This window comes from Thunnus thynnus, chromosome 17 (genome assembly GCF_963924715.1).
Source record: "Thunnus thynnus chromosome 17, fThuThy2.1, whole genome shotgun sequence".
Taxonomy (NCBI): Eukaryota; Metazoa; Chordata; class Actinopteri; order Scombriformes; family Scombridae; genus Thunnus; species Thunnus thynnus.
Window position 1 is genome coordinate 26,881,136 of NC_089533.1, and position 22,055 is coordinate 26,903,190.

Below are 22,055 nucleotides of genomic sequence, written 5' to 3' on the forward strand. Positions count from 1 at the left end.
AAATATAGCCTCACACAGATTACCATCTCCAAACACACTTACACAGTGCCCCCCTAACACACAAACACACATACACAGCTGGTGTATTTTTTTCCAGGGAGGAGTTGGTCATACGTCATCAGGGGTGCAGCTTTTAAAAAGCCCCACCCTCCAGATCAGCCAAGAACAGAAACTGAAGTTGGGGCAGTCTGACTGTCAAACAGCAACTGAAACATACTGACACACTGCGCTGTGAACACTCAACAACCACTTCTGGTAAGACACATATGATCCTATATCCTTATAATATGCTTTAAAACTCCCATAAGCTCAGAAGTGACTTAAACTTAACTCTTAATAGTGATTTGTTAGATTAAGATACCATCGATTTGTAATAGCCAGTGGAATCAGTACAGCCTATTATTCCTCTGATTTCCCTGTAGGCTAATGTTTCTGTGTTTTCCAGTGAGTTTGCGCTTTCAGTAGTGAGCAGCTGTGTTTTCTGTGCGTGTTATAAAACTGTTTGGTCAAAACGTTACAGCAGTTGCGTGATATCTCCAATAGTTTCCCTGTCATAAATGTAGTGTTATCAGTTCAGCATCAGCGAATGATCAAACATTGTTCAACCTGTTGCGCTGACTATAACTAGATTTCCTTCATTTTAACACGCAACCCGAGGATTTAAAAACAACAGGAAACATGACAATCACCGCAGAATGACAATGACATGGAAAATTCAGCTGGACAATTGGATTAAAATAGCCTAACGTTAGTGCAAAGCATGGTATTGCATTTTAGTGTAATAACACTCGACCAGATGCTATAACAGACTACTAAACAATACAATAGGCGGTTCGACAAGTTTATTATAATGTAAAACAGCATCCTACTAGTGTATATGGCGTAATGTTTTACACAAATAGAATAGGCTACAACTTTATTGTCCACCATACTGGAAATAGTTTTTGCCCATCTTAATGTTTGTTAAAACATACATTCATCACATAACAACACCAACAGGAGTTAGAATTAAGTCTTTATGAATTGAGCAAGCCAATTGCCTTTGGGATAAATTACTTCTTATATCTCATATGTTCTTTGTTGACAGATGCATCCTGTGTCACTTTCCTACCCTAATGTTACATCAGACTGTGTTACCATGCAGCAATATTAAGACCCATTGGCACAGTACAGGATAATATCACAAGACCATATGTTAGGCAAGATGATATAATACACTACACTGAACTATATTAAAAGAAAATATTCTGTGTATTTTTTGCTGAGAAGTTTCTGGTCCTCAAGTTCCTGTAACAGTCAGCTGTTCCACTGCAGCTTCTGTAAACAATAGCAAAAAAAGAAAAGTATATCCAGTGACTAGTGGGAGGGAGGAGACAGGGAGAGGGTTTTTCCAGGCAAACAGTGGCAATTACATCATGTGGCTGCAGTGAGTAACCCAGGCACTGAGGGATGGGCAGGTGGTTACCAACCCCTTTCTAGAAGTAGGTCGAAGTTTCTTAGAGTGTAGATACAGGCTGACTCTATCTCTCCTGTCTGCCTTATCTCCTGACACAAACCTCCCAACCTCTACCTCTCTGTAGGTCAGGCTGCAGTGACAATGGAAGATTATTGTTGATAACTGAAATGTCGTTATTATCTTTAGTACAGCTGTGGCAGTGTTATCAGGCTGTAGTAAAAGTAGTGATATTAGCAATAAATACTGGACTGGTTGTGGACTGGACTGTTGGTTGTTCAAAACAAGACATTTGATGTGTCATCTTGCACTATGGAAAATTGTGAGGCACATTTTCAGTATTCTTTTTATATTTTATAAACCAAAAAATTAATCAATTAATTGAGAAGACTAGTCAGATTAATTGATAATGAACATAATTGTTAATTGCAGCCTTAAGCAAAGGTATAATTAGTGCAAAACATTAAAGAACATTAACATCATGAATTGCTTGCACTAACTTGCGTTGTTTTTGTGCACCTTTAGTCCTCTGCTCTGAAGTAAGCTGATCTCTTTATTCACAGGAGGAAGGATTTGTGGAGTCTCTGTGAGGATCAACATGTTGTAGATGAGACTGTAAGAACAGTCACACTCTTCTCTTTGTTTCAATATTTTTTTTATCAGAATCAACCCTGATAAGAATTCCTTTTAAAAACCAGCATCTTCTACTCTTGGACACTGAGTAGCTCATTAGAGCAGTTGGGTAGAACTGTATGGTGACTTATTTAGGGGGAACATTATCTGCTGAGAGGAGTGAGGTTATTCTACAAAAACATTTTTATAATTAAAAGTTAAAAAGTCCCAACTCTCTACTAGTGCAATTGTGCATTATAATTTAATATAAAAAGAAAAAGAATTTAAAGTATAGTATTTAAAACTAAGTAATTTCCAAACTGAGTTATTTTCATAATACCAAGGACATTTTTGAGAATTTTTGCATTGGACCTGAAGGGAGGGGGAATTTTTGCTTTTTTTTTTGTTGCCCCTCTCCTTCATTATACAGGTTAGTGCTTGACAGACTTTCTAGTGACCAAGGACACTTCAGCAAAAGAGACTGTGGTGGTGACCAAGCTGAAACCTGAACACTGCTGACTTCTTTGTACGCTGTCCGAACATGCTGTACCTAAAGAAATACTTCACTGAGGGTCTTATCCAGATGGTCATCCTTCTCAGCCTGTGTGGAGTGAGGGTTGACGTGGGACTGGAGCCCTACCTGCCTCCATCCTTGCACGAGATGATCCTGGGTCCGACCTGGGCACTCACCCAAACGCAGTTCCACAACCTCCGTAATCGCCTGGAGGACGGCCATGACCTGCACCCAAAGAGTGTGGATCTGGATGGGTTCTTCACGACACGAAGGCTGCTGGGCTGGGTCCACTCTCTGGACAGACTACAGGTATGGAAACATGTCTATCTCCAGCTGAAGAGCATGGCTAAAAGACCTGTAGTTTGTTAGAGAAACATGTTGAATTTTGAACTGTTTAATACCCTTCTCTCAGGTTCCTCATGCAGAGCTGGAGACGTGGCTGGTCCAGCGGGAGCCAGATCCTCTGCCAGTGGAGAGAGCTCCTGCTGTGGTAGAGAGAAACCAAACTGCCCCGCCTGCAGAGACCAGAGCTGGACTTGGTATGCTTGAAGAAGAAGAGGATGATGATAATAAAGAGGTACAGCTGTTTCATTCACACGGAGTGTTTTAGAACATTTAGAGTTTTTGTTTTAGCATGTTCTTGTCTACCTGAGACCCTAGCTTCTTATTTAGCTTACAGATATGTGAGTGGTAACAATCTTCTCATGCAACTCTTGGCAAGAAAGCGAATAAGTGTATTTCCCAAAACATTAAACTATTCTTCTTAATTTAACTATTCTAATTTCTTGGACTTGTAGATTCTACGACCCAAAGAAAGCCTTCATACACTAACAGGACAAAAAGCTCTGCCATATTGATAATATAGAAACCTTGTGAAATGTTCAGAATGTATAATATTTTTTAGGAAACAAAGCTGAAGTCTGAATGTCAAAACCTACACGTCTTAGCTTGGTTGAGTACTATTGTAAAAGGGTTGCAACATACCAAGCAAACTGCTATGGGTTATACTGTATGTTAAAATTACAATATAGTTTTGGTTTTCACTTAAAAAATATGTATGTTTATGCAGAAGTGGTTAGCTTATGTTTTTAGGTCAGAGATGACATGGTTATGTTAGGTCAGATCAGCAGTCTCTGTTGACCTTTGTCCATGCCATAGCCCTGTCGGATCTAGAGCAAAAGCCCTTGTTCATGTAAAGGGTTTTACTACTGCTGCAGAGTCAAACTTTCCCTCACACTCTCTTTGACAATCACTTCATTTCAAGTATACTGACACCTTTTAGTTGTGGCTCCCTGGGTCTCAAATCCAGGACCTTCTGTGTGTTAAGCCAATAACCACTACACTGTGAAACCATCCCATCAACCTTGTTTCCAGCAGCAGCAGGGAGATGTTTTAAGCAAAAAAGCTCTGATAAACCCTCTGTAGACTCTGTTAACTGGATGTGGAAAAAATGTTTGCCATCAATTTTGTCATATGTGAAAAAGGTGATATGTCAGATGTTGTCTTGTTTCTGCTGACTCCAAGTGGCAAAAAAATCAGTTATTGCAGGTTTAAGTTACAGTAACTTCATTTCTGAATGTCACAAAAAACAAAAAACCCAACAAGATTACTGTTGCAGAAACCCGATTTCAATGTGTGTTTTTTATTTTATTTTATTTATTTTTACAAGAGCTCATGTACAGTCCAAAACCGGAAACTTGTTAACAAAGTTTGTTTGTAGACTATTGACCTACCCAAAATACCACCAAAGTAGCAGTATATGCAGGAATGAACAGACACATAAGTTATTTCTTAATGTTAATTATAGTCATCAGTGGTGTTTTTGTTTTTGACTTACCACTAAACTGAGTGTAATGCCATGTGAGATATGAGTCATAGTTACATGAGTCACCACCGAACCTAGATGACTTCACAAGGAAAATGAGGGAATACAGTCGGTACAGTTGAAATGGTAGAAACACCCTGCGGAAGAGAATACACCTTTTAAATAAACAACCTTCGGTATCCTGGTTATTGCAGGTTGATTTCATATACTTACAGGATAGATTTAGTGTTAAGTCTGTCTGGAGTTTCTTGTTAGTGCAAAATTACCTCTTTGCATTTCCACAGTTTTTTCTTGCTGAGGGATAGTAACACAAAGAGGGAATTTTGAACTAAAAAGAGTGTGACTTTGCAAGATACCCTCTTGATTTGTCTAACTCAGTCTGCTGAAGCCTCATAGTAGCTTCTTACATTGGAATCCCCTTAGGAGGGGATTTCATCACAGCCAGCATTGACAAGAGAAACCATTCAGCGACCAATAATTGTTTATATGCATATGGGCATGTGAGTATTGCTTTAAGACAGACTTGAAAAACTGTGAGAATATCCTGAAAGCAGCATTAATCTTTTTTTTCTGGTCACTTGGGGACATCAGAAAAAGCTAAAAACACTAACACATATCACCTTATAAAATTCTTATGGTGAACTTCTTAGCAGTCATTTGCCTTTTTACACATTCAGCAGATGCACAGCAACATTATCATTCATTTAGAGTCACGTTTCTATCCACCTGACGAATCAAAGTCCAATATTTCCTCTCCTTTTAGCTCTGTTTTGGTCGCCACACCTGAGAAAAATATCTGTCACTTTAGTGCTAAATCCTCCACTCTGTTCACCAGCTAGTCACTAACTTTCATCAGGCAGCTACTGCAGATAGTGGGTTAATCAAAGCTTTTTTGCTGAAAGCAGCTGACTGCCAGCTGCTGCTGGAAATGTAAGTTATGGGCAGTAAAACCAAAACAATGAGCTGAAAGATACTAAAACAGTCCATAGAGCCTAGGGGAACTGCAGAGTTTGGTGATAATTCTGTATTGGTTCATCTCTATGAGTGACCAGTTTCACATTACAGGTAGTCAATTAATACATTGTTAATATTGAAATATTGATTAGTGCAGCTTTAAGTCTGTTTCCATGGCTGGCCTTTTAAATTTAGGCACATCTGCACACTTATAGGCAATATACACAGTTCTCTTAATACTAGGATGTCTGTGTACATGGAATGTTCACACACGTTTGTTGGTATGTACATTCTGTATGTACGGTGCAAACCTCCCTAGCGAACATAGGCAGATGACCAAATTTACATCACGCAGACCTTTGCAGATGCTTGAGTTAAGAAAAAACTGTGCTCTCTCACCGCAGTACAGCCCTGTTTTTGTAAAGGTGTGTTAGAACAGTGGGTAAGGTAGAGACAGGTCTGGCAATGTGAGACTAAGCTAAGTGACTTTGGCATTTTGGTCCAACAGATTTGCTTCTGAGTCAGAAAGCATAGTGGGCAGGGCAAAAACTAGTATGACTGGTACAAATGCGGATAAGTTCAATCAACAGTGCATGAATTAGTGTAAGTCAAATAACATATGGAAGGGATATTAGCTGATGATCAGCTGATCTGGGTGGCACCACTGACTGCATGTTCCTGCCTGAACCTACATGTATGCTGTGAGCTCCATTTAACAATGTCAACACCTCAGACATGTCTGGTCAAGCTCTGGCCTATAAGACAGATTGAAGCACATACATTACCTGACTGACTGGCTGACTGCTGTCCTAATTATGGAAGACTGACAGATCTTTCACTTCAGATACAGACATGTTAAAACTAAAAATACTGTAATCTGTAGAGCTCATCAAGCATGAAGGCATGTCTAAAATAGCTATAGAAGAGGCCACTCCTGACCCTGAGGCACAGTTCGAACTGGAGCAGAAATCATTTCTACAGACTGAGGCAGGATTTATACAGCAGCGTTAAGGTCTTACACTGGAACTGTGTACATGTAAACCTCTCTGCCGGTCTATGCAAAGAAGATGGCAGAGCTGAAAAAATATTCCATTATAGTTTCACGTTTACCAGCAACCAATAAAACAAATTCAATCGTTTAAATGTAGGGTCACACAAACTGAATTGTGTCCTAAAATAAAACGCCCACAGACTCCACAACACACACTCAGACACAACACAGCAGCCGGTGCTAACAAACAAACTGTACAATGTATAAATAGCCCTCACACTGGCCTACACGTCCAGTCAGGATATGCACACACTGTGTGTGTGTGTGTGTGTGTCTGACAGAGTCATGTGTGGCAGTTTATTAGGGTTCTAGTGTCAAGCAGAGCAACAGAAGAAGCAGAAGAGAACAACTCTGTATGTGTGTGTGTGTGTCTATATGAGAGGTGGATGCTTAAAAATACTAAAATTACTAATAAGATTTAAATGAGCACGGGCATTGAATCACAACAGAAAATCACAATCAGGGTTGTTGGAAGTTTTTTGTATATGTCAACAATATCATACATGTCAGTAAAGCAGGTAGTGACATGTACATGTGGGTCAATACATATTTTTATTACTCAGAGGTGGTGTTCAGATGTTATAACTAAATCAGATTGGTGGGAGGCGTGTCATGTGCAGTCACCTTATCATAGCTGGAAGTTTATTGGTTATTCTGACAATGAATATACTAAAGATGAGCTTCATGCCAAGTTTATAATCCTATATGTGTGTTTATTTTCCTCCTGAACACAAATATGTGGATATTTTGGATACATATGTGGACTTTTTTGTTACAAAATCATCATTTCAGTTTTTTTTCAAAAAAGCTATCTTCTGTCACCATGTTTTTAAAAGTTTTTTTTTTTTTTTTTACTTTTGGTATCCCTTTTAATGTGATTCTAACAATACATAGACACACTCTGATTTAACAAATTTTCAAATGTGTATTCATATTGGCTAGTTGTCACACTCTCCTTCACTCCCATTCACCTCCAATTTGCCACTTTGAATAGGAAGCTAAACAATTAGTTAATTCATTGAAAATTATGCAGCTTTGTAATTGTAATTGGCATTTTCCACTATTTTGTGACATCTTATAGACAGTACAAGTACTCGATTCAATATACTCAAATACACTACAGTGGAAAGTGGAAAGGAAAGAGTGAGTACAGGAAATGAGAAAAACTCTGATCATGCTGGGATTGAAGTATTTCAGTGTGTTATCAGGAGCTACAGCTGAAGCTCAGTGTCATTTTACAGCAGGTCTATATATCTGTCTGCATGCCAGCCACACACACACACACACACACACACACACACACACACACACACACACACACACACACACACTACAAACTTGACCTAAGTACATGCCATCTGCTACCTTCTCTTCTTCAAACTGAAAGTGAATATAACTGTGTTTTTGAATTCCCCTTGTGTATCAAATGGCACGCTTACACACACACACACACACATATAGTCACATACACACAAAACACTTTATTAGCTTCCTCCTGGCCTTGTGACTGACTGGCTTGTTTTGAAACCTGATCGCTGGTCCATTGCGTCCTGACACACATTTACATCTTTCAGTTTTGCAATCCCTCTTGTTTACTGCATCAACACACACACACACACACACACACACACACACACACACACACACACACACACACACACACACACACACACACACACACACACACACTCAAATGCAAAGAGGCAGAGGCATGCATGTAAACAAACTTACATAAATGCATGAGGCGCTAACTTATGCTTCCTTATTCAGCAGTGTTGCAGGAAGAAAGCAGCAAAACTTGCTTGTGCCAAATGGTAGATTAAATGACATAACAAGAAAGTGAGAATGTACACAGTGTAATAATCAACCAAAGCATAATAACATTATTATGTAAAAGTTATATTTTTGGTAAGTAATCCTAGGTAGACTGATTCCTCACCATCAGCTGCATAACACATTGGACATTTATCATTGAAAAACATTTTGTTCCAAGCAGAGGTCATTTCACAGGGTTCTGTCAAAAATAAATTGGTAGAGGTTGAACTATAGAAAATGATGTACTCTAGCTTGCAACCATACAAAAAACCCATCTGTATTTAGAATGATCATTCCATGAGCTTGTTGACTGTTACCTGATAGGTCAGAGGATGTGCGTTAAAACCATTGAATGCACCCATAGCTTGGCTCATATGCTGGCCATGTAGTAGTAGGATGGTATCTCAGAATTTTGTCAGATTTCAAAAGCCACCTTGGTGTGGATTGTCCTTTCTGTAACAAAGTGCTTAAGGGAATTTGTACTAAATGATATGCAATCCATTTTTATACCGTGAGTGACAGTTGATTAGCTGCCTTTGAGTATATTTTTTTCCTTAATGGCATTTTCTTAGTTTCACAAGTAATTTTTATTTTTGTTGACATTTATAAAGCTGTGTTCTCATAGAGTACCAAGTGGTTCCATAGTGTAGAGGATTTTCATGTCTGCTTTACACGTAGAAGGTCCATCCTTAAAAAAATGTTATCAGACAGAAACCATTCAAAATAATATTGTGTTATGTCTCTTTTATGTACAGTAAACCTTCATGCTTCAGTATAGCCTAACTCTTTAACTGCTTTGTATTTCCCCTCTCAGCTCTTGAATGTGATTTTTTTACTGTCATCTGACTGTGTAATATGGTTGATCCTACCCCTACTTCAACAAATCATCTGAGCTTGATTGTGCCATATACAGTATTTTGTATTTGTGTGAGTGATGGGATGTCATTTTTTACAAGCGTGTCCCAATGAGGTCCCATAAACCTCCAAACTCTTGCAGTATTAATGGGCCCTTGGGCACTGTGGCAGTTACCGGAAGTACGTCACACAAGTATCTAACTTGACTACTTGCAAATACCGCAGGTGTATGTATTGGGACGGACCCAAAGTTCCGCTGGGAGGAAAGTTATCATAACTCCCCACACCCTGCTGTGCTGAGCTGGGTGTTTTCTTGTGGGGAGTGATGGCGTCAGAGCCTAGACACCAAATATCAAAGCTTTACATATTCTACATTCACATATAATCTATTCCATGTGATTTGGCTGACTCAGCTTTTTTCTTTGAATTTTTGAAAAGTGATATTAGCAGTTGCATATAAGGTTCCATAGTGTAGAGGTTATCACGTCTGCTTTACACGCAGAAGGTCCTGGGTTCAAAACCCAGTGGAACCAGCACTTTATGTCTACAGGGTGCAGAACCTGTATCAAGTTTATCCTTTGAGGAAGTCTGTTCAGTCACATTTGCCTTAGGCCATATCTTTATACCATGTACACCCACTGAAGAAAATTGTCATTGGAAAGGATGTTTAATATCATGTTCCAAGATAAGGGTTAAATGAAGCGAAGCCAGCAAGCTAGTTCAGACAGCCAACTTGAGTCTACTGCTACACTCACATGGCATACTCCTCTCACTGAAACATAAATCCAAAGCGCACTTTTAATCATGGCGGTGTACTTAAACAGTCAGTGGTTCACTCACTATCTTGCTGCATGCCTGCTGCCACCCCACTCACCTGAAGGCTATGCTGTGGCTTGTGGCTATGCTGCAGCCTATGTACCACTACGGGAAAAGTTATTGCCATCACTCCCCACTCTCTGCTGTGCAGAGCTTGGTGTTTCCTTGTGCGGAGTGATGGGGTCAGATCTTAGACGCACTGATGCCAAATATCAATGATTTACATATTCTACACTCACATATAATCTATTCCATGTCATTTGGCTGACTGAACTTTTTTTCTGCATTTTTGTACAGCATCATTAATAGCTAAAGATAAGGTTCCATAGTGTAGAGGTTATCACATCTGCTTTACACGCAGAAGGTCCTGGGTTCAAAACCCAGTGGAACCACAACTTTTACTTTACGTCTTCAAGGTGTAGAGCTTATCTTAAGTTTAATCCTTTGAGGAAGTCTGCTGGGTCACATTTGCCTTAAGCCATACCATTTTACCATGTAAAACCATTCAAGAAAACTATAATTGTAAAGGTATTTCATAGAATGCCCCAAGAATAGGGTTTAATGAAGCAAAGCCTGCGTGCTAATTCAGACAGCCAACTAGAGTCTACCGCTATGGCATACTCCTCTCACTGCAACATGAATCCTCATAGTATTTCAAAAGCTCCTGCCCTACTCCAGCATCAACCTATAGGCTCTTTGCCTAGGAGGAAAGTTATTATTGTCACTCCCCACACCCTGCTGAGTTTGGTGTTTCTTTATGGGGAGTATTGGAGTCAGAGCCAAATATTAAGGTTGTACATATTATACATGCATACATATCAATCATATCATATTAATCTATTTAATATGATTTTGCATGCTGAAAATTTTGCTTTGCATTTTGGAAAACACCATCATTACTGGCTGCATACAAGGTTCCATAGTGTAGAGGTTATCACGTCTGCTTTACACGCAGAAGGTCCTGGGTTCAAAACCCAGTGGAACCAATCCTTTAAGTCCTCAGGCTCCATAGCCTATCTCAAATTAGACTAAAGTCTGTTGGGTCACATTTGCCTTAAGCCATATCACTATACCATGTAAAACCATTAAAGAGAATTGTCATGGAAAGCAAGACGTAAGTTCCTCTCTGAGAGGTTGATTAGCTATCATCTATCCTGAGTCTGAGGTTACAGCCTTAGTCGTGTTCACAGACTATTGCAGATAGAAAAAAATTGGGCTCTTAGTTGCACTCATATAGTGAAGACAGGGATATGTGTACGCGTTAGGCCCATGTATGTTCAAAGCCACATACATGTCTTTGCTGGCCAGCTGCTGAGGGTCTCTGGGTTTGTCTGTAAGCCCCTAGCCAGGTCAGGAGAAGGTTAAAGCTATTCTGAGTCTGGCTGTCTGTCTCTGGGTAAAATAGGAGCCTTTACATACTGTACATACAGCCTAGTAATATGGAAGTACTACACTGTACTACTCCAGTGGTTAGTGATATATTACCTCTTCACTAGCTGTGTTGTAACCTTGTGTTTCTTGGCATATCATTGTACTTACTATCAGCATATATTTCCAAAAGATGCATTTGACATATTTTTATATGAAAAACCCATTTTCTCCTTTCTTAAAGTGTAATGTGTTGTACAATCAAGTCTCAATCAAATCCAACACAGCACGCCTCTTGGGAGCAGTAGTTGTTGAATACTAATAAAATAATTGATCCTTTAGCATATGTTATGGCTTGATATTTATGACAAAATATTGTGACCATCAAACACATTGGAGTTTTTGTTGTGAGGTTCCATAGTGTGGAGGTAATCACGTCTGCTTTATATGCAGAAGGTCTTGCGTTTGAAACCCAGTGGAACTATGACTTCATGTATTATGGGTACAGGGCGTATCCCAGGTATGATGTTTAAACAAAGCATGGTGGGCCACAGGATGCCTTGACTGTCACAATTTTAAAAGTAGATATCCAGATCTTACTCACTGGAACCATATTTATTGAGAAAAAAAGTTTAACTTTTTGGGAAATATGCTTATGTTTAGCTTAGCCTAGCATAAAGACTGGAAAAAGGGGGAAACATCTTGCATCTTGTTTGTTTCCACAAAGAAGCCAAAAAAAGATATTGCTTTAAATTTATGAAACAAATTAGAATCAAACACAAGGTTCTATAGTGTAGTGGTTATCACTTCTGCTTTACACTCAGAAGGTCCTAGGTTCAAAACACATTAGAACCAGTGTTTTAAGTCAATGGGATGGCCTTTCCAGAGAGACTGTCCAGTACTGAACATGATATGTTGAACCAATGTCTGAGTGTTTGGGCAGTTTGAGAGCCTGCAGCGTATAGGCTGTACTAAGTTATTCATTATTGTCTGTGCAACCAGGAAGGAACACATAATGTACTTCATCACATTGCTGCTATGGATGACAGAGAAGAGGAAGAGGAGGAGGAAGACCTGGCCAGGATGCACAGACGTCACTGGAGGGGAGAGGGCGGAGAAAGACCACAAGGTTCTGACCAACATGCTAACAACAGAGAGCTGACTCAAAATGAAGTAGACCAGGTAAGACATAGCAAGAATATGATAGAATAATAAAAATTTTTAGCATGTATTTATTATAAAAGGCTATTTCATGAATTTTAGCTTCTGAAGACAATGAAAAAACTGGAAGACACACTGATTACTTGAAGTTTGAGCCATACAAGCCGCATGACTCTAAGGAGGTTAATGTTGGTCCGGATTACAATATTATAAAACTATTGGATGATATGCCGTTAACTTTGGTATGATTTGTGATGAGCCTCACAGGGCTATAGCCTTGTGGTAGTTTGGTGAAACAAGTCAATCCCAGAAAGCATGATTAATATATCACAAATTTTGCATGTTATTCACCTGTAAAATGAACTTGGTTGTTTAATGTGTCATCCTAACACATCTAAAGGCATGCTGTCATAGCCTCTGCATCTCACCACTTCCCCAATGTCTCTCCAAGAACAGCTACATAAAGTTGGACGTGATTGTCTGTTTCAGAAAGTTACAAAAATTGTTGACACCACCCCGACCAAATTAAGCGTAGGAAAGGGGGAATCAGATGCTTTTAGACAATTTGACAAGCACTTTGTTTTAAGCATACTGAAGCCTTGCGTGATGTAGACAAGAATATTGTGCAAAAGCAAGAATCAAAAAATGCCACCTGTTTATCATATGAAGCTATCTAATGATTACGTTTATCCAAATTTGTTTAAGGCTAGGTTGTGAGGGACCATTAGCTTACTGCAAAGAGTGACAGTCTGAAAAAGTTGAGATATTTTGATTCAGCAGTAAATAGCGACTGACTGCAGCTATAGTCCAAAGTTCCCATCAGCCTTAAAAAATCCTGTATCAGTAGAACCTGCCTAACATACATACTGTATGTAAACTTGTGTGAGTGTTAGGCAAGGTGATCAGAGCATCTGTCATGCTTGGAATCAGAGCTGGACGCTTCATCTTTAAATGCTTGACTGCTGCCAGCTCAGCAGAAATCATGAGTTACACACTTGAGCAGCTGCACTCTAAGGTACCTGTTACACTCAAGGGTATGCTAAATGCATGTGTGTGTGACACATTAAAGATGAAATAAAACTGTAAGTGTGGATACTTATTGAAGTTCACCTTCTGACGTTTATCATAGTAGCATTTAAAAATATCAAATATGGGTCAAGTATGTCATAGTGGGCTCCTTGTTTTTCGGGCAGATCTAAAGAGAAGCCTGCTTACCACCTTTCCCACATAGCACTACAGGTCAGAGGTCAGAAGTGTCTAATTTGTGAACAGGATCCAGTAAAGATGGAAAGACTAGACAGATATTTCTTAAAATGAAACTGGAGAAACTCCACTGATGTGAGAGAGAGGGAAAGAAGAGAGAGGCACAGGTTAATTTTGACAAATGAAAACCAAGTATGCTTTCTAAGAAGTTGTCACTCTCATGGTGCCACATGTGGTCAGACTGTCTCTTGGTAAAAGGTCATTCCATAGAGGACTGATGTGCCGTCAGTGTGCTGGCTCCTGGACAACCACTAATATTCACAACTGGTTTTAATCTGATTGTAATGCTAAAATCAAACAGTAAAGACTCTAGATCCATCATCACTGAACCTTTACACCAGCAGGGACAAGAAATGGACCAGGTTGCCAAGTAGCCCCTCTTTTAATCCACAACATTTTAGCCACACTGAAATTTGACATTCGTGAATAGCCAAAACTTTGGTGACCCTCTGATCTTTAAGTCAGTGCCATTAACAGGCCAACATTTTGATTTATCCAATACATTGGTTTATGACCAAATACTGGCAAAACCCATCAGCCTCAGCTGTACTTTGCGTTCCGTGATAATTAGCAAATGCTAAACTAAGATGGTGACATCTTGTTCTTAACTGAAAAAGTCATTTTATCAGCAATCATTATTGCTCTCATCACTTACACCTAGTATACAGCACAAAAAACACACTTGGGGGTTATTGAAGAAATGTAGGAAATCACACATTGGTAAATCTGAGGGGAGCCTATCTTTAAAAACACATGGATATCATTGGGTAAGGCAGCCAGCGCATCAAAACTATAAAGTGAAAGTTCTTTTCTCTATAAACCCCTGTTCGTCATTCTTGCTCTTTCTCCCTTTCTGTTTTCAGACCTCTTTCTCCCTCCAGGAGTGTTTGAGGCTATTGGATGAAACATTTCCCTTCTCAGAGGAACAACAGGTACTGCCCTCACCATGACCTTGATCAGTACTGTAACGTCATTTGTAATGTATTTCACTGTAATGAGCGCTTCCTCTGCTTTCTTGTCCCTCAGTTATGTGATGTTGGTGGTAGAAGGGGAGACCTAGAGCATCAGCTCCCAGGCAGGGAGCCCCAGTTGTCCCCCACCATCCCAACCGATAACCCTTCCTTGGACCTGGAGCTCCATTGGCTGGATCTTTTGGCTGTCATGGAGCCTGAGGTGATTTGTAGAAGAAACAACATTCAATTAAATTTGGCAAAACAGAACTAGATGAGTCAATGAGTTTAGAAACAGGATCAGAAAATTACTTGATGTGAAATGACTAAGCTAAGATACTATAGATTGAAATAAATTGTGCACCCTTCCTTTCTAGAACACAGATGTTGACATGATGACATCATTTGACCATGCCCTGGATTCAAGACCATATAGGATCTTTAACGGTGTTAGGCCTGAATCTCTGCAACAAAACTCTAACAACCATGACAACGGCTTAACAGAGACTGATCAGGAAGTCCCTCTTATGGTGGCTCCCCTGCAGCATGGTAATTCAATTCAGAAACTGACATTTGGTGTACGAATTCATGGAGAGCAGTTTCATTCTTGACCTTGGAAACAGCCGCTTGACAAAAAATTCTCAACACAAGGTCCTACTTAGCTGTTGTTTCCTAATCTTTTAAACACATCTCGTGGGCTTCCTCAGCAAATGCAATTGCTTATGGACATGGTTTAGTTGTTATCACCTTACCAAATTTCCATATAAGGGTCATGTTAATTTATTAATTAAGTAGGACCTTGTGTTGAGAATATTTTTGTCAAGTGGCTGTTTCCAAGGTCAAGAATAGGAAGGGTCCGTGACTTATCATAGCAAAAGCTTTGGTAAATCCCACAATTCTTGACGTTTCGCATAATACCTGCTCTTTCTCTTTATTTGTTGGGGTCACCAGGCCATTCAGAGGTAGAGCCAGCCCTGCTTCCCCTTACCCCCAGTGCAGAGCTGGATGACCACAGTTCAGCGTTGAGCACAAGAGACACTTTGAAAAACTCCCATGTAAATCCCACGCACAGTCTTCCAGACCACATGCGTCTGTTTGCAGAGGATCCATCAGAAGACTTCTCCATGGGACTAAATGAAGACAATAACTCGAGTACCTTCAACATGAATCTGCTAACAGAAGATCCTGTGGATAACGTGGAAAGCAGCCTGTGTTCACGGTATGCTCCCTGCCCTGAAAACCTTGCTAGTTTTGATGTTAACTTTCAGTCGAGTGACTTAACACCTTCCAGCTCTTCCCCATCTCTGGAGGAGAAAGATATGGCCCAAAACCTTTCAAAATCTCCTTCTGGCATCTTTCTGGTTGACGAGGAGGAGGATGTTGAGGATGAAGATGGTCTCCCTAGCCCACTTAGTGACCTCTTAGAGGATGCTGCCATCCTGGACGAGATCAGATTGTTGGACCTGGCCCTGGAAGAAGGATTCAGTCCTGAGATGGCGGCCAGGCTGGAAGAAGAGGGCTATCTTGATCGTGAAATATCCCATCAGGAACCTAGCCAGTTCAACCACAAAATCACCAGCAACGAAGAGAGAGAAGATAACCACTCTGGCATGGCGGTGACAGAAGCACAGGGTCAACCAAGGAGACATCAGCAAGGTAACTGACAAGAGCAATAGACTTATTTCTATAGTTACTAAAAGCAAATACTGAATATACCTTTCCTCATTAGAGCACACCAATGCTAAATTCAAGTCCTTATTAAAATCAGTAAAACTTACCATTACCTTTCCTTGTTCCCTTCTCCTAGACGGTGAGGATGAGGCAGACTCAGACTCTGGTCTCTCTCTGGACTTCAGCCACAGCCCTGCTTCTCCATGCACTTCTGAGGCCTCCTCGTATTCCTCTTCCTCCTCCTCTTCCTCAACCTCTTCTTCATCTTGTGTGTCAGCTGTGGGAAGTCCCTTCTCTGAAGACGAGGACGAAGATGCTGAGGACATGTTAGTTGGATCAGATATGGAATTGGAGGTAACAATAAAGCAGGAGGAGCAGGAAGAGGAGGAAATGGGGGCAGTAGGGGGAGGCTACTCTGAAGATATGAACAAACTCTTCCCTTCCAACTATGGGGATCACAAGCTGTTCAATGCCTTTCCGTGGCTGGAGCATATCGACCACGATCACACCTACAACCAGCCCTTGTCGTCTGCCTCCTCTGTACACCTGGGCAAGATGACCACCAAACACACCAAATCCTCCCTGCGACATGATAACAACAACCCTTACCACCGCTCCTCTTCCAGACACATCACTGAGAGCAAAATGTGGAGCCGGGATGAATGGCGTGCACAAGCCCTGAAGATTCCCTTCTCCAATGAGCTGATTGTTAATCTGCCAGTGGAGGAGTTCAATGAGCTACTGGCCAATTACCAGCTCAATGAGGAGCAGCTTACCCTGGTCAGGGACATACGACGCCGCGGAAAGAACAAGATAGCTGCTCAGAACTGCAGGCAGAGGAAACTGGGCATGCTTCTGGGACTGGAGGAGGATGTATCAGGGTTGAGGCGCCACCGTTCACGGCTGCTCCGAGAGAAACAGGAGGCCCTGAGGAATCTGCAGGAAATGAAACGTAGACTGAGTATGTTGTACAGGGAAGTCTTTTCCAGGCTGAGGGACGAGGAGGGGAGGCCACTGGACACTGCAGAGCACATGCTTCATTTTGGGCCAAATGGTAGTGTCATGGTGGCTCCTCGCCAACAAGGGGCAGAGCTGCCACTGACAGGTGAAAAAAGCAGCAAGAAACAGAGGGGCAAGAAAAAGTGAGGATGAGGAGATGCCAGGAATATTTTCACAAAATGTTTTAGACATTTGGAAACGTAGGGAGGATAAAGAGATCCCTTAACAGATAGTGTTATTCCAACACAGGTGTGTGATCAAAACCACAAAAAAAAAAGCAGAAAATAGTGATGCAGTGGTGAATGACGGAACACAGAAATTGTGCATCTGGTGTCAATGGCAGGTGCAGAGTCTCCAAAGAACTACAAAATCCTCAAACTCCAAAACAGATTTCGTGGGCAGGGATTTTTCTATTTAAGGAATTGATAGATTAATGGATTGATGGAAGGATGTCTGGACAGAGGAAATCAGGACAGAAGAAAGAGGAATTATTTGAAAGAGGATGTGATTATCATGTTGAAGATTCAAACTTCAACTCCAGGATGTGGTGCTCTCCATTCTTCATTGTAAGCATTTTCTACACTGAAAAAGGACTTGAATACAACACTTGTTAAGCCCAAACATCTCAGAGGTCATTCTAGACTGTTAGTACGTAGTGGAATTAAAACAACAGATAGATGAAGTGGGACCACAGTCTAAAATGCTAGTTCAGTGCCTATGTAAAAACCTGCTTTCTCTTACATCAGCCACCTCAGAGACTGGGCAACAAACTGACAGCAGGCTGGATCCTTGCTGTTAGCTAAGCCAAACAGACACTACAATGACTCTGAGCCAGCAAGGAATGGTTGCTGGTACACAGGAAGGGAAGTTGTGATAATGGCAGTTTGGAGATCATCTGGTAGGAGTGGGGTGTCTCACTCAAAGACACTTCAGCAGGATAAAGACTTGAGTTCATGGGGATCACACCTGGGTATGTTCAGTTTCCAATTGGTGCAGTAACCACATGCCACCCTCTTGCCAAAATGAACATTGCTATTCACCAAAACTCCAAGACATTAGGCACCATCTCCAGCAGAACTTTTCAGATCATAGCAAGAGAGGAAATTTGCCACCTTGGCCACTTCCTTGGACATCTTGGAATAACATGAAGTATGTAGACTGGCAGTTGTCCTGGAAATTGACCCTTCTTTTCAGAGTGCCCCTCCTACCACTAAACCAATTTAGAAGGTGTCAGGGACAGTATATAAGCTAAGCTTTTTGTCTCTTTAAAGGAAAAGTTGATAAGAATAAAATAAGAACAAATAGATAATATAATATGCTTGATTTGCTGGATAGGGCACTTGTTGCTTAGGGATTTTTAAGGCTTCATGGATGTTTAAATAACACTGAGCAGACTGCAACAAACTGATTGTGGAATAGCTCTTTTTATCCATAAGTGGTGCATGTATTTTTTTCTTGTGGTCTGAAAGCATGATAGCAGTGGGTTTTATCTGTGCCTTTAAGTGTAATTTTCAATAGTTTTATGTGTCTGTGAAGCTGTGAAAATGTTGTCCATTTAAAACATCAAAAAGATGTAAGAAATTTGTGTTCCAAATGTAGCTAAAGGGTAAAGGTCAGCCCCACCCTCTACCAAATTTCAATACACAGTATTGGAACCTGCTGTCAATCTTAAATTGATTAGCAGATCTTTAATAAATGGGCAAAAAATAAGACAACTAAGTCAAGTTGTTAAGCTTTTAATGTTTTAAGATTGATGGGACAAAATTATACAGTAAGACATGTTCTTTTAAAACAGGTAAATCTGGATTCTTACAAATGTCCAAACTGACTGACTGATTTGTGAATTGTTTGAAGTTAGCATGTCACCCTCTGGTGGCTGTGCACATAGCTGAGTAAGACAGAACTCCACAGAGATTCTGATTAAATCATTATTAAAAGAAATTAAACACAGTAGCAGTTTGAACTCTTGATGCCAAGAACAACATACACCTATACAAATTTTACCCCAATTTGCAGTATTCCAGATTTTAGTGTAGAATGTCTTATGTTTAGGTAAAGTCATGCAACTGGTGTGGTATTCACAAATTTCTCAGGAATAAACACAATCAGAGGGAAACTCTCCCCACGTGTAGTCAAATCACTGAAAAACACAACTTGTAATGTTAGATAACTTTTAGGCAAGAAATTGTTGCATGTTTTCAGTGCGTATTTTACAGTCAAGTTTATGTATATGCCTGTGTTTTCCAGATATCATTGGAATGAAAATGTCTCCACCTGTCTTTCTCATTTATGAAGACAAAGTGTGAACTTTTTATGTTAAATAACCTGCATGTCTGTCATTACCACTGATGGAACAAGCTCTTATTGGTTGTTAAATTTTTACATTTTGTGGATTCCCAACGTGCTTGCTGGTATTCAAGGACTTGGGACCTTGCTTTTTGTAAATGAAAAGATTTTTGTAAATGAAAGGATCTTAAATCAAATAGACCAATAAAAACAGAGGTCAAAAACCACTCAGTTAAATTATGGAGTTAAGTGCATCAATTGTCTAAGAATTAATAATTGTGCTCTTATTAAAATTAATAATACACTCATTCCTACAATTAAGAATACGTGTATTGCATAAACATTCAGACTTGGTCTCAGCTCCCAAATTATTTCAGAGATTATTTCCAAAGTTCTCCTCAGTCAGTTGGGAGTGAAAAGCAGCAACAGCTACACACTTTCCATACTTTGGAGAGAGAAAGTCAATAAACAGTACAAGGTCCATCCTAAAACCTACACTATACATGATTCAGCATGAATACAATCAAATGCTCATGTTTGCATGATGCAAGAATTATAGCAAGACTGTGAAGTACAGGAATTCTGATGAGTTTGAAAGACTGACAATAAATCATAGAAATTACAAATTTAAAGAATACAGGTTACATGTTTCTTTAACATTTCATTTTCTAGGATCCCCGAGTTCTCTGAAACAGTTAAATATACATTTGATTCACATACAAACACTTGGTGATTGAACATTTCTAGTTACTGATATGCAATAATATGAATAGGATTTCTCAATGTTGTGGCATACTTGTTGTGAAAACATGTTTTGAAAGTTGGTACAGACATAAGGACTCAATGGCAGAACAAAATAAAGGCCAACATTAATTTTAGCTCATGCAGCTGTGGAAGTTGAACCTTTCCTATTGTGTGCCATTAAAAAAGGAGATTGAGACACCAAAAGACAATTATTTACGAAAACGAAACAACTTTATTGTCCAAAACAGACAATTAAAAGTAGAACAGCCATGACAGTGACTTTGCAAGGTAAACCAATAAACATGCAACAGGACAACACAAGCTAATCCGCTAAATACAGAGAAAAGCTTCAGAGATGAGATAGAAAAGCTAACTAGCAGACCCAGGTGCAGCTAATTCAACCCCCTCCTTTCAATGGTGAATAGTGTAACAGAAGCTTGTCAGTATATCTCACACTTAATACTGATGGACATGGTGAAGAAATAAGAACGCCCCAAATGCCAGAAGTTAAAAAAAAAAAAAAATTCTTTAGGAAGTTTACTTAATCTGAATACATTTAATTGTATGAAACTATTAAATCAAAACACAAGCAAAAACAAGCAGTTATCTTAAGGGTCACTGATTAGGGTCAGTGTGAGGTTTGACTTCAAACACTATAAACGGTATTTTCCACTGTGTTGATTTAAATTATTTCCCACATTGACTCAACAGTTGGGTCAAAATTTTCACCGAGGTCATCTCAGCTTAAGTCTTTCCAGCTCATTGTCTGGCCTTTCTGTATGGATTACCTGGCTGGGATTTTGATATGCACACACAATCTGTGGTTTAAAAACCAGCCTGTGTTTTATATAGCTTGCTGCTTTAAGCTTGTACTGTGTCTTCCATAACACGTCACTGAGGGTTGAGACTCATTAAAATAATCATTCTGTAAGAACGAGTAAATATGTCACAGCTGCTGTGTTGGGGGTTATCATCAGCTGAGGCTTATATTTTCTCTGTAAGGTCAGTTCTCTAATAAATTTTCAACAGCAAAAGTAAACAGTTCAGAGACATGGATTTGAACTAGCTAACCTGGGTCTGGTAACAGGAAGCTATTATGCTAGCTTGAATACAGTATACACAGAAATAAGCACAGCCGAGCTACATTCATCACATTACATAATAGGAAACATTAGACATCAGAGAAATACCCCTCATATGAATTGTTCACATTAATCATGCTGAATTCAAAACTTCTATCCTGTTCTATTTACTATGAAAAACTGCAAATATCAAAACATTGTTTTAACCGTGTGTCAGTCTGTAACCAGGAGGAATCATGAAATACTCCAAATGTGCTGAATCATCATGTCTTGAGTGTAGCCCGGCCGGTGCAAGCTAAAAATAATACAGCCTACAAAATGCACAAGTGGTTGAGGGTGTGCATGAAGGTTTAAAAACAAGGGAGTGGAAATGAAGATCATTTTCAACACACTTTCAATCACCTCCTCCATTAGCAGTAAAACCCAGTTGTGTTAACAGGGCATGTACCTACTGAGTGACAAAGCCACAGTCTCATCGGGAAACACCCCCCCCCCCCCCCCCCCCTACCAGCCAAAGTAGCAGGAGTATAAGAATTAACAAGCCACTTTCACCATTTCATCAGCCAGTCAAGCTTGCTGGATGGTCTCGTGCCAACATGGCGGCAGAGCAGGCAAATGTACAAATTACAGCCAAAA

At 39.9% G+C, this 22,055-nt stretch overlaps 1 protein-coding gene and 3 non-coding genes across 5 annotated transcripts; all 4 read left to right on the plus strand.

Annotated features, from left to right (window-relative positions):
• The first annotated feature begins 155 nt into the window (after positions 1 to 155).
• On the plus strand, positions 156 to 19,830 carry nfe2l1a (nfe2 like bZIP transcription factor 1a). Of its 2 annotated transcripts, XM_067571230.1 has the most exons (10): positions 156 to 255; positions 2,017 to 2,068; positions 2,496 to 2,888; positions 2,992 to 3,156; positions 12,266 to 12,445; positions 14,551 to 14,619; positions 14,714 to 14,860; positions 15,015 to 15,186; positions 15,589 to 16,293; positions 16,445 to 19,830. In XM_067571230.1, exons 3-10 carry the CDS (start codon positions 2,607 to 2,609, stop codon positions 17,452 to 17,454), a joined length of 2,730 nt encoding a protein of 909 aa, XP_067427331.1. In that variant the 5' UTR covers positions 156 to 255; positions 2,017 to 2,068; positions 2,496 to 2,606; the 3' UTR covers positions 17,455 to 19,830. The 2 variants fall into 2 exon arrangements, with proteins under 2 accessions (XP_067427331.1, XP_067427330.1); XM_067571229.1 differs by having other exon boundaries at positions 2,017 to 2,888.
• trnav-uac (transfer RNA valine (anticodon UAC)) lies at positions 9,540 to 9,612 on the plus strand. The gene has a single exon. It is a non-coding gene; the product is annotated as a tRNA-Val (tRNA).
• Positions 10,215 to 10,287, plus strand: trnav-uac (transfer RNA valine (anticodon UAC)). The gene has a single exon. It is a non-coding gene; the product is annotated as a tRNA-Val (tRNA).
• On the plus strand, positions 10,809 to 10,881 carry trnav-uac (transfer RNA valine (anticodon UAC)). The gene has a single exon. It is a non-coding gene; the product is annotated as a tRNA-Val (tRNA).
• Positions 19,831 to 22,055: the final 2,225 nt, after the last annotated feature.

What these genes read in the sequence shown, in the direction of transcription:
- nfe2l1a (XM_067571229.1), top strand. Translation starts at nt 2,607, where the DNA reads ATGCTGTACCTAAAGAAATACTTCACTGAGGGTCTTATCCAGATGGTC. An exon ending in ACTCTCTGGACAGACTACAG is followed by an intron (nt 2,889 to 2,991) that starts GTATGGAAACAT and finishes CCCTTCTCTCAG; the next exon opens with GTTCCTCATGCAGAGCTGGA. An exon ending in ACCAAGGAGACATCAGCAAG is followed by an intron (nt 16,294 to 16,444) that starts GTAACTGACAAG and finishes CCCTTCTCCTAG; the next exon opens with ACGGTGAGGATGAGGCAGAC.